Source organism: Oncorhynchus clarkii, chromosome 17 (assembly GCF_045791955.1).
Source record: "Oncorhynchus clarkii lewisi isolate Uvic-CL-2024 chromosome 17, UVic_Ocla_1.0, whole genome shotgun sequence".
Taxonomy (NCBI): Eukaryota; Metazoa; Chordata; class Actinopteri; order Salmoniformes; family Salmonidae; genus Oncorhynchus; species Oncorhynchus clarkii.
Window position 1 is genome coordinate 10785220 of NC_092163.1, and position 12604 is coordinate 10797823.

Sequence of the window (12604 nt, forward strand, 5' to 3'; positions counted from 1 at the left end):
CATCACAGCAGCAAGATTTGTGACCTGTTGCCACAAGAAAAGGGCAACCAGTGAAGAACAAACACCATTGTAAATACAACCTATATTTATGCTTATTTATTTTCCCTTTAGTACTTTAACCATTTGTACATCATTACAACACTGTATATATATATATAATATGACATTTGTAATGTCTTTATTCGTTTGGAACTTCTGTGAGTGTAATGTTTACTGTTCATTTTTATTGTTTATTTCACTTTTGTATATTATCTACCTCACTTGCTTTGGCAACGTTAACACGTTTCCCATGCCAATAAAGCCCCTTGAATTGAATTGAATTGAGAGAGAGGAGGGGAGAGGGGGAGGAGGGGAGAGAGGAGAGATATAGGGAGAAAAAGAGAGAGGGGGAGGAGGGGAGAGAGGAGAGATATAGGGAGAAAAAGAGAGAGGGGGGTAAATTATTAACTGCTATCACATTTTTGTTGGTCCGTTCATAGTCATGTCAATAAAGCACAAATTGTGAGAGATGAAAAACTATGGAGAGGAAAGAAGAAGAAGAGAGAGATGAAAAACTATGGAGAGGAAAGAAGAAGAAGAGAGAGAGATGAAAAACTATGTAGAGGAAAGAAGAAGAAGAGAGAGAGATGAAAAACTATGGAGAGGAAAGAAGAAGAAGAGAGAGAGATGAAAAACTATGGAGAGGAAAGAAGAAGAAGAGAGAGATGAAAAAGAGGATGAGAGAAGATATTTTAGACGAGGTGAGGAATAATGACAGAGCCAACAGAGGGATGGTGGCAGAGGACAAGGAAGACTGGAGAGAGAGAGAGAGAGAGAGAGAGAGTAATAGGTTAACATGGAGAGTAGGGCTGTCAATTCCATTTAAATTAAAAGTAAACCAAATTCCAAGTCCAAATTTTCCTCATTGAAGAGAATTAGAATTTCAGTGTAGACTACTTCCTGAATGGGCTGGAATTGAACTGGATTTGACCCCAACCCTGCTGGAGACAGGGGTAGTTAAAGGTTTAAAAGGTGATCCGACCACATCTATGGCAAATAGCTGTTGGTGTGACAACCTCAACCCAGTTTCAAAGACCTGAGTTTGTTTTTAACACACATAGTTCCAGCTCCACAATACCTTCCATTGATTCTCATGACAATAAGGGCTCATTTGACCCAGTTCACTGTCCATCCCCTAAGGCTACGGGAAGTTCGTCTGTAATGTATTTTTCGTTATGTGTCGGACACCGGGAAAACTACATGTCACCGTTGACGTCGGCTAAATGGGATCTAATCACATCTAAATCTTAAATGGGCAAACAGGTAGAAGGTAACCTCTTGTCTGTGGTTCACACGCATACTGTAACACACTCAAACGGACACACACACACTCAAACGGACACACACACTCGAGTCGCACTCACACACACACACACACACACACACACACACTCAAACGGACACACACACACACACACACTCACACGGACACACACACTCGAGTCGCACTCACACACACACACACACACACACACACACACACACACACACACACACACACTCAAACGGACACACACACTCAAACGGACACACACACTCGAGTCGCACTCACACACACACACACACACACACACACACACACACACACACACACACACACACACACACTCAAACGGACACACACACACACACACACACTGAAACGGACACACACACTCGAGTCGCACTCACTCACTCACTCACTCACACACACACACACACACACACACACACACACACACACACACACACACACACACACACACACACACACACACACACACACACACACACACTCAAACGGACACACACACACACACAGAGAGAGAAAGAGAGACAAAAGAGAGAGTATACCTGACCACTGTGACTGACCCAAACTTAAGGAAAGCTTTGACTATGTACAGACTCAGTGAGTATAGCCTTGCTATTGAAAAAGGCCGCTGTAGGCAGACCTGGCTCTCAAGAGAAGACAGGCTATGTGCTCACTGCCCACAAAATGAGGTGGAAACTGAGCTGCACTTCCTGTACTTTCTGCCACAAGAAAAGGGCAACAAGTGAAGCACAAACATCATTGTAAATAAAACCCATATTTATGTTGATTTATTTTCCCTTTTGTACTTTAACCATTTGTACATCATTACAACACTGTATATAGACATAATATGACATTTGTAATGTCTTTATTCGTTTGGAACTTCTGTGAGTGTAATGTTTACTGTTCATTTCTGATTATTTCACTTTTGTTCATCTATTTCACTTGCTTTGGCAATGTAAACATATGTTTCCCATGCCAATGAAGCCGTTTGAATTGAAATTGAATTTAGAGAGAGAGAGCACTCACTTGATAGTGCGTCTCGTCTTCCACGTTTTCCCCGTTCACTTCCACGACCCGGTCCCCCGCGCGCAGCCCCGAAAGCTCCGCGGACGAACCGGGTTCCACTTTCCGTATGAACTGTCCGCCTTTATTCCGTTCGCCGTGAAGGTGAAAGCCGTACCCGCGTGGCCCTTTCGTTAGGAAACAAAGCCGCGGTCTCAGCTCCCACTCCATTCTATAGAATGTCCGTGTGAAAAATCTAGAGTCCGATGAAAGTCTGAAGTTCCTCGAACCTGGAACCAGGTTAGGTTAGGCTACCTATCCCAGGTAGGACAGGAGTTTCAGTCCGAAGGAACGATCACAGACATCCGCGGCCCAAAACTCCCCTTTCGCCATGATGATGCGCATTGGTGTGACTGTGCTGAACACAGACAAAAGTATCCAAACCACAAAGTCAAAAGAAAGACATATACACGTTGGCTACTCAAAAGGAGGAGAGATGTCAATCAATCCGAAATAGCAGCACACAGTCTAACACTAACCCCACAGTCCCCGGGGCTGGAAAAAAGATAACGTAAAGTTGTTCAACTAGGACACTGAATTACAGTAGATTACCTCGAGCCTACCCGAGGGTTTATCCAGAAGATCAAAGATTAAGGAATAGCTGCTTCACACACACAGTAGCCTAAATCCCCGTCAGTGTGTGTCTGTGTAGCCTAAATCCCCGTCAGTGTGTGTGTGTGTGTGTGTGTGTGTGAGGGAAAGAGAGAGAGAGGGAGAGGAAGAGGGAGAGAGAGAGAGAGAGAGAGAGAGAGAGAAAGAGAAGGAGAGAAGGCTATCCTGTCCCACTCCGTGCTACAGTGGCAATGACGAATAGCAACAGGTGCCTCTGCGTTCCGATCTGTTCGCAACTGCACAGCGCGACACACACACTCTGCTGTAAAAACACTCCTGGGAGAAATATGATGATACATTGCCCATATAGGCTAAAAGAGATCCAGGAAGCGCTTATATACCTGCTGCCCGAGTCCCACGCCTGATAATACATCTATTTCCCGTTATATAGTCTGGATACACTGATCTAAGGTCAGTTTTGCACACCCCAGTCTAATGGTTAAGGTCGGGGTTGAGGGAGGGTGATCTGATCCTAGATCTGTGCCTATGAGCAACTTCTACTGCCGCAAAAGGCAGGTAGTTTCATGATTGCGACCTGGATAAGAGGGAAGTCTTCCTCATCTGTTGGCTGTGAAAGAAAGAGACAGAGGAAAAGAGGCTGAGAGAGGAAAAGAGAGAGAGAGACAGAGGAAAATAGGAAGAGAGAGAGAGGAAGAGAGAGAGAGAGACAGAGGAAAAGAGGAAGAGAGAGAGAGGAAGAGAGAGAGAGAGACAGAGGAAAAGAGGAAGAGAGAGAGAGGAAGAGAGAGAGACAGAGGAAAAGAGGATGAGAGAGAGGAAGAGCGAGAGACAGAGAGAGAGTACACTAATAATTAGGGGTTCAACAAGGGTTCTTCTAAGATCCTCAACATTCTTTGAAGAACCTTAGGGTTCGTGGAACTGAAAATTGCCCCCAAAAGGTTCTTCCAAGAACCCCATAGGAGGTGGGGTTCATTGTGGAACCTCCTTAGTTGTTGGGGGTTCTTGCAGGAGCCTAACTGCCCAACTGAAACATTTGGATTTGAAAGGACAGCAGGAACTTAACTGAAGAACGTAAAGATCTCCTCAATTTAAGATAAGGTTTGTCCCTTGTATGATTTAAATGTATATTGTTTTATGATGATACCATCCATCTTTTCATATTTGTGCAAATCTTTCTAAAACAAAGAAAATGGACACAATTCAGTGGATATCAATCAACAAATAGGTAAGAATACCTACTGTAGGCTATAGGAATATGTTGAAGGCTATATGAATATCTACTGTAGGCTATAGAAATATGTTGAAGGCTATATGAATATGTACTGTAGGCTATATGAATATGTTGAAGGCTAGAAGACTATGTTGAAGGCTATATGAATATGTACTGTAGGCCAGAAGAATATGTACTGTAGGCTATAAGAATATGTTGAAGGCTATAGGAATATGTTGAAGGCTATATGAATATGTTGAAGGCTATATGAATATGTTGAAGGCTATAGGAATATGTTGAAGGCTATATGAATATGTTGAAGGCTATAGGAATATGTTGAAGGCTATATGAATATGTTGAAGGCTATATGAATATGTTGAAGGCTATATGAATATGTTGAAGGCTATAGGAATATCTACTGTAGGCTATATGAATATGTTGAAGGCTATATGAATATCTACTGTAGGCTATAGAAATATGTTGAAGGCTATATGAATATGTACTGTAGGCTATATGAATATGTTGAAGACTAGAAGACTATGTTGAAGGCTATATGAATATGTACTGTAGGCCAGAAGAATATGTACTGTAGGCTATAAGAATATGTTGAAGGCTATAAGAATATGTTGAAGGCTATAAGAATATGTTGTAGGCTATAAGAATATGTTGTAGGCTATAAGAATATGTTGTAGGCTATATGAATATGTTGAAGGCTATATGAATATGTTGAAGGATATGAGAATATGTTGAAGGCTATATGAATATGTTGAAGGCTATATGAATATGTTGAAGGCTATATGAATATGTTGAAGGCTATAAGAATATGTTGAAGGCTATATGAATATGTTGAAGGCTATATGAATATGTTGAAGGCTATATGAATATGTTGAAGGCTATATGAATATGTTGAAGGCTATATGAATATGTTGAAGGCTATATGAATATGTTGAAGGCTATAGGAATATGTTGAAGGCTATATGAATATGTTGAAGGCTATATGAATATGTTGAAGGCTATATGAATATGTTGAAGGCTATAGGAATATGTTGAAGGCTATATGAATATGTTGAAGGCTATATGAATATGTTGAAGGCTATATGAATATGTACTGTAGGCTAAAATAATATGTACTGTAGGCTATAAGAATATGTTGAAGGCTATAAGAATATGTTGAAGGCTATGAGAATATGTTGAAGGATATGAGAATATGTTAAGGCTATATGAATATGTTGAAGGCTATATGAATATGTACTGTAGGCTATATGAATATGTTGAAGGATATGAGAATATGTTAAGGCTATGAGAATATGTTGAAGGATATGAGAATATGTTAAGGCTATAAGAATATGTTGAAGGCTATAAGAATATGTTGAAGGCTATGAGAATATGTTGAAGGATATGAGAATATGTTGAAGGCTATGAGAATATGTTGAAGGATATGAGAATATGTTGTAGGCTATAAGAATATGTTGAAGGCTATAAGAATATGTTGAAGGCTATGAGAATATGTTGAAGGATATGAGAATATGTTGAAGGCTATGAGAATATGTTGAAGGATATGAGAATATGTTGAAGGATATGAGAATATGTTGAAGGATATGAGAATATGTTAAGGCTATGAGAATATGTTGAAGGATATGAGAATATGTTAAGGCTAGCTGTATTGGGTGCAGATGACTGAACTGCTCACTTTTGTGTCTGTGTCTGCAGGTATGAAGACGAGGAGGCATAAAATAGTATGTCAATAGGTATTGGTATGTTATGCAGATCACATACCATCCTCCTCCCTTGCCTCTTCAATAAATATCCCACAGGCCTCTACATTATGGACAAGGTATGTTTATGAAAACATAAGGAATACCTGACATGATGACTCCTTGCTGTCCCCAGTCCACCTGACTGTGCTGCTGCTCCAGTTTCAACTGTTCTGCCTTATTATTATTCGACCATGCTGGTCATTTATGAACATTTGAACATCTTGGCCATGTTCTGTTATAATCTCCACCCGGCACAGCCAGAAGAGGACTGGCCACCCCACATAGCCTGGTTCCTCTCTAGGTTTCTTCCTAGGTTTTGGCCTTTCTAGGGAGTTTTTCCTAGCCACCGTGCTTCTACACCTGCATTGCTTGCTGTTTGTGGTTTTAGGCTGGGTTTCTGTACAGCACTTTGAGATATCAGCTGATGTACGAAGGGCTATATAAATAAATTAGATTTGATTTGATTTGATGAAAACCATTATCAAAACAGGTTTTTTCATTCACTTTCACCACAGAAACCAAGGTATGAATACTGTCGTGTGCATGTTTTGTTAATCATCTGTATAATGACTATTTTTTTGGATTCACAGACTTCACCCTCCCTACAGGAAACCTGTTTGATCCCCATGCACTGCTAAATCATTCATAGCCTGGTTCCTCTCTAGGTTTCTTCCTAGGTTTTGGCCTTTCTAGGGAGTTTTTCCTAGCCACCGTGCTTCTACACCTGCATTGCTTTCTGTTTGGGGTTTTAGGCTGGGTTTCTGTACAGCACTTTGAGATATCAGCTGATGTACGAAGGGCTATATAAATACATTTGATTTGATTTGATTTGATTCTGGCTGTGGATACGGAGAACATCAACACATTAACATCAACACACCAGAGGATATACCCATCGGACTTGGGGCTCTGCTGGGACTTTACCTCATATCTCCAGCAGGAGGCACTCTTTCCCCTGGTCTAAAAAATATCCCAATGCCCCAGGGCAGTGATTGGGGACATTGCCCTGTGTAGGATGCCGTCTTTCGGGTGGGACGTTAAACGGGTGTCCTGACTCTCTGAGGTCATTAAAGATCTCATGGCACTTATCGTAAGTAGTAGGGGTGTTAACCCCGGTGTCCTGGCTAAAATCCCAATCTGGCCCTCATACCATCACAGTCACCTAATCATCCCCAGTTTACAGTTGGCTAATTCATCCCCCCTCCTATCCCCTGTAACTATTCCCCAGGTTGTTGCTGTAAATGAGAATGTGTTCTCAGTCAACTTACCTGGTAAAATAACGGTAAAATAACATATACATTTAAATATTTTTTACATTTTGCTTTCCCATTAAAATCATAATAAACACTGAGAACTAAAATATTGTGTTGTTGTTGTTGTTGTTGTTGTTATTATTGTTATGCGTATTGATAATAATAATGGGGGGGGAGTTAAAACAAGATTCTGGTTCTTTGAGGATCCATTAAAAGGGGTTCTTTGATGACCTTATAGGGGTCCTTATAGGGGTCTTTATAGGGGTCCTTATAGGGGTCCTTATAGGGGTCCTTATAGGGGTCCTTATAGGGGTTTCTTATAGGGGTCCTATAACGGATACTCCAGGAACCTTTACCTTTTAGAGTGTAGTCGGTAGATAAGAAATAGCGTTAAATGAACAGGCTATTGTTGTATAAATGTGTTTAATAGTCTACACAGGGTTGAGTGGGCTATTCAAATGGCTACCTAGAGTGTTTCTTAAAGTCTACACAGGGGTACAATTAGGTTAGGTTAGGGTTGAAAGTTGGGTTAGGGTTAAAAGTTGGGTTAGGGTTAAGGTAAGGGCCAGTTTTAGATTTTGATTAATAGTTTTTTGCAGGTCAGCAGTGTCCTTGTTGTGTCTCCCGGGCTGCAGTGTCCTTATTGTGTCTCCCGGGCTGCAGTGTCCTTTTTGTGTCTCCCGGGCTGCAGTGTCCTTATTGTGTCTCCCAGGCTGCAGCGTCCTTATTGTGTCTCCTGGGCTGCAGTGTCCTTATTGTGTCTCCTGGGCTGCAGTGTCCTTATTGTGTCTCCCGGGCTGCAGTGTCCTTATTGTGTCTCTCGGGCTGCAGTGTTCTTTTTGAGTCTCCCGGGCTGCAGTGTCCTTATTGTGTCTCCTGGGCTGCAGTGTCCTTATTGAGTCTCCCGGGCTGCAGTGTCCTTTTTGAGTCTCCCAGGCTGCAGTGTCCTTATTGAGTCTCCCGGGCTGCAGTGTCCTATTGTGTCTCCCGGGCTGCAGTGTCCTTTTTGAGTCTCCCAGGCTGCAGTGTCCTTATTGTGTCTCCCAGGTTGCAGTGTTCTTATTGTGTCTCCCAGGCTGCAGTGTTCTTATTGTGTCTCCCAGGCTGCAGTGTCCTTTTTGAGTCTCCCGGGCTGCAGCGTCCTTATTGTGTCTCCTGGGCTGCAGTGTCCTTATTGTGTCTCCTGGGCTGCAGTGTCCTTAATGTGTCTCCCGGGCTGCAGTGTCCTTATTGTGTCTCTCGGGCTGCAGTGTTCTTTTTGAGTCTCCCGGGCTGCAGTGTCCTTATTGTGTCTCCTGGGCTGCAGTGTCCTTATTGAGTCTCCCGGGCTGCAGTGTCCTTTTTGAGTCTCCCAGGCTGCAGTGTCCTTATTGAGTCTCCCGGGTTGCAGTGTCCTATTGTGTCTCCCGGGCTGCAGTGTCCTTTTTGAGTCTCCCAGGCTGCAGTGTCCTTATTGTGTCTCCCAGGCTGCAGTGTTCTTATTGTGTCTCCCAGGCTGCAGTGTTCTTATTGTGTCTCCCAGGCTGCAGTGTCCTTTTTGAGTCTCCCGGGCTGCAGTGTCCTTTTTGAGTCTCCCGGGCTGCAGTGTCCTTATTGTGTCTCCCAGGCTGCAGTGTTCTTATTGTGTCTCCCAGGCTGCAGTGTCCTTTTTGAGTCTCCCGGGCTGCAGTGTCCTTATTGTGTCTCCCAGGCTGCAGTGTTCTTATTGAGTCTCCCGGGCTGCAGTGTCTATAGAGTCCTATCAGTGAGATTCAGTGGAAAACTAAGTCAATATAGTTGAAGTAAATAGTTGATGTAGGACTAGGATATATATCCATCCAGGATGTTTGCTTCCTGGATGCTCATCTGTTTCTTGACTCAACTAGAGAGAGCTCTTATTGCCTAATCACACGTTTAGGTTATTATAATTAGGTTATAATAATCTCTTGTGGATGGACTATGTAAACATAAATGGTGTTTCTGATCAAATTACGCAAGATTTAAGTTGTGGGTTACCCGAGATGAAGTATAACTGTGTATAAGGGACTCTTCCATCAGTAAATGATGGATTAGACCAATAGGCCTACAGTTGTTGGATGCTGTAGAATCAAATAGTAAGGGAAAAATACACATCCAACCCTGTTTAGAACACAGGAATACTCATCCAACCCTCTTTAGAACACAGGAATACTCATCCAACCCTGTTTAGAACACAGGAATACTCAGCCAACCCTCTTTAGAACACAGGAATACTCATCCAACCCTTTTTAGAACACAGGAATACTCATCCAACCCTGTTTAGAACACAGGAATAGCATAACATTGACTATAAATTTGATCTAGTAAAAAACAGAACCAAGACCAAGTAATGGGAATAATAGGCAATAGTCTCCTAAGTGTCTTATTCTGACCCACTGTACAGCAGCACCACCTGGAGGACGGTTATATAAATGCATTTCACACCATGCCACAAAATAAAGAGCACATTTCTAATAGATTTTTGTTGTTGTTGTAAAAGGTAATATGATACTTACAGAAAAAAAACTGTAATTGTCCTTAAAGTATATGTATATTTTATTACTAATGTTACGGCCACGACTACAACAACAAAATACTTAAATACATGTAGTTTTGTCCTTGAAACCTTTCATCAAAATACTGTAGAATTCCATTCATTCCTATGGAGGAATGCTCCTACTGGGGAGTGTCAATATGGTAGACCAGCGGTTTCAAAGCATAGAGAATGATAGAGGCCTCTAGTGGCCAAAAGGCTGTATAGCATGGGTAGCACCATTTAGAGCTTCCACCATTTTTATGTACTCAACTGGGTGGGACTTCCAACTTCATTGGCTGATCACTCCTGGTGACCATGCTGGAGTGATGTCCTACCAGGACAGCCAATCGTGAGAAAGAAAATTGACTACTTCAAAATGGATATTGCCTCATGCTGTCACAGGCGCTACAGCGTACCACAGTATTAGTCATAATACCCATAAAACCTAGTGGTCAAACAAGGAAATGTTTATCATAAAGAACTACAGGTGCCTACACGAAACACAGCCCTTATTTGAAATATTTCTGCTGATGTAAAAAGGTTTTTTTGTAAATACATTTGATTTTGATTTAAAAGAAGAAAATTGACTACTTCAAAATGGAGATGGCCTCACAGACGCCATCATGGGAATGATATGGGGATTTCTCTATTATTCTCTATGATCTCAATGGAGTCATGGGGAAGAACTCAATTGCATACTCCTCGCGTCCTCTTTCCTCGTCTCCTTCTCGAAAACCCATTGGAGGAAAAAGGTCAGAGGGGCGGGACCTTTAGCTTTCTCATCCAATGGGTTTTGAGGAGGAGAGAGGACGTGAGGAATATGCAATTGAGATCTTCCCATGTGCAATGTGTCTGAAAGTAGGCGTTACGAAAGATGTGGGTGGATCAACAGAAGTGCGTGTATGGAAAGCGAATCAGCTAATTGGGTAGATTTGTTTCCACTCAAGAAAGTTTTGTGTGGCTGATTGGGCTGCACAACTTGATAAACCAGTGTAGCATATTGGCTATTCTCCTAACCTGCTACGTTAGTTCTCCTAACCTGCTACGTTAGTCCTAACCTGCTACGTTAGTTCTCCTAACCTGCTACGTTAGTCCTAACCTGCTACGTTAGTTCTCCTAACCTGCTACGTTAGTTCTCCTAACCTGCTACGTTAGTTCTCCTAACCTGCTACGTTAATTCTCCTAACCTGCTACGTTAGTTCTCCTAACCTGCTACGTTAATTCTCCTAACCTGCTACGTTAATTCTCCTAACCTGCTACGTTAGTTCTCCTAACCTGCTACGTTAGTTCTCCTAACCTGCTACATTAATTCTCCTAACCTGCTACGTTAGTTCTAACCTGCTACGTTAGTTCTAACCTGCTACGTTAGTTCTAACCTGCTACGTTAGTTCTAACCTGCTACGTTAGTTCTAACCTGCAACGTTAGTTTTCCTAACCTGCTACGTTAGTTCTAACCTGCTACGTTAGTTCTAACCTGCTACTTTAGTTCTAACCTGCTACGTTAGTTCTAACCTGCTACGTTAGTTCTCCTAACCTGCTACGTTAGTTCTAACCTGCTACTTTAGTTCTAACCTGCTACGTTAGTTCTAACCTGCTACGTTAGTTCTCGTAACCTGCCATGTTATGGATAAAAGGATAAATAGTGTATTGCTTTTAAACATGTGTATGTTTTTTTCTCCTCTGACAAAACAAACGCTGATTCAAACTGGGTTTGGCAGATTTCAAAACTCTTCTGCAGTAGGAAACATGACTATCCTCAATGAAAGGTGGCTATCAAAGGGAGGACAACACTCTTCCCGTTTGCCAACCAACGAACTGACACACTGCTCGACCACTCAACCACTTATTGGTTTCTGGGTCATGGAGTAGAGAGGACGGTCTTTTGCTCAAACAAGAATCTCCCCAACTCTGCAGTTACCCATACTTGTCTCAATGGCCAATACATATGCCTGGTTCATAAACAAGTGGGAGGTGGGAATTTACCTGTTGTGAAGTCGTAAATACCATCTGGATGCATTGAACAGTGCTTTGAACTCGTTGAGAAAAACACTGATTGGCTAATGGCCAACAAGCTGTGCAAATCATAAACTAACAGTAAAGCCATCATGCATGTAAACCAATTATAGTGTTCAAAAACCATATTAATACACTGAACACAAATATAAACGCAGGAAGTAAAGTGCTGAGGAGTATTTCTGTCTGTAATAAAGCTCTTTTGTGGGGAAAAACTCATTCTGATTGGCAGGGCCAGGCTCCCAGTGGGTGGGCCTGGCTCCCCAGTGGCTGGGCCTGGCTCCCCAGTGGCTGGGCCTGGCTCCCCAGTGGCTGGGCCTGGCTCCCCAGTGGCTGGGCCTGGCTCCCCAGTGGGTGGGACTGGCTCCCCAGCGGCTGGGCCTGGCTCCCCAGCGGCTGGGCCTGGCTCCCCAGCGGGTGGGCCTGGCTCTATAGCGGGTGGGCCTGGCTCCCCAGCGGGTGGGCCTGGCTCCCCAGCGGGTGGGACTATGCCCTCTCAGGCCCACCCATAGCTGCGCCCCTGCCCAGTTATGTGAAATCCATAGATTAGGGCCTAATGAATTCATTTCAGATGACTGATTTCCTTATATGAACTGTTACTCTGCAAAATCTTTGAAATTGTTGCATGTTGTGTTTATGTTTTGTTTAGTATAGATAGCTTTTTATAAACAATGTTTTGTTGTTGCATTTAACTCCTGAAAGTTCTCGAGGTAATTTCAGTAGTAGATGACAGAGGTCAGTCAGCATGTGGAGAAGTGGGAGCTCGGGATGATAGAGGAGTTTCCCACTAGTTGGAGGGCCGTTCAAGTGGATTTTTCCCAGTCCCATGTGGTAATTTCCCACTTCCCACTTGGATACGAACGCATCAAT

The 12604-nt window shown here is 42.6% G+C and overlaps 1 protein-coding gene across 1 annotated transcript in view; it reads right to left on the reverse strand.

Moving 5' to 3' along the window:
• Positions 1–2566, reverse strand: part of LOC139369566 (Na(+)/H(+) exchange regulatory cofactor NHE-RF2-like) — a 24333-nt gene extending 21767 nt beyond the window's left edge. Inside the window, exon 1 of the mRNA XM_071108813.1 lies at positions 2360–2566. Coding sequence (XP_070964914.1) covers positions 2360–2566 — 207 coding nt within the window. The remainder of the gene's footprint in view (positions 1–2359) is intronic.
• Between the last annotated feature and the right edge of the window lie 10038 nt (positions 2567–12604).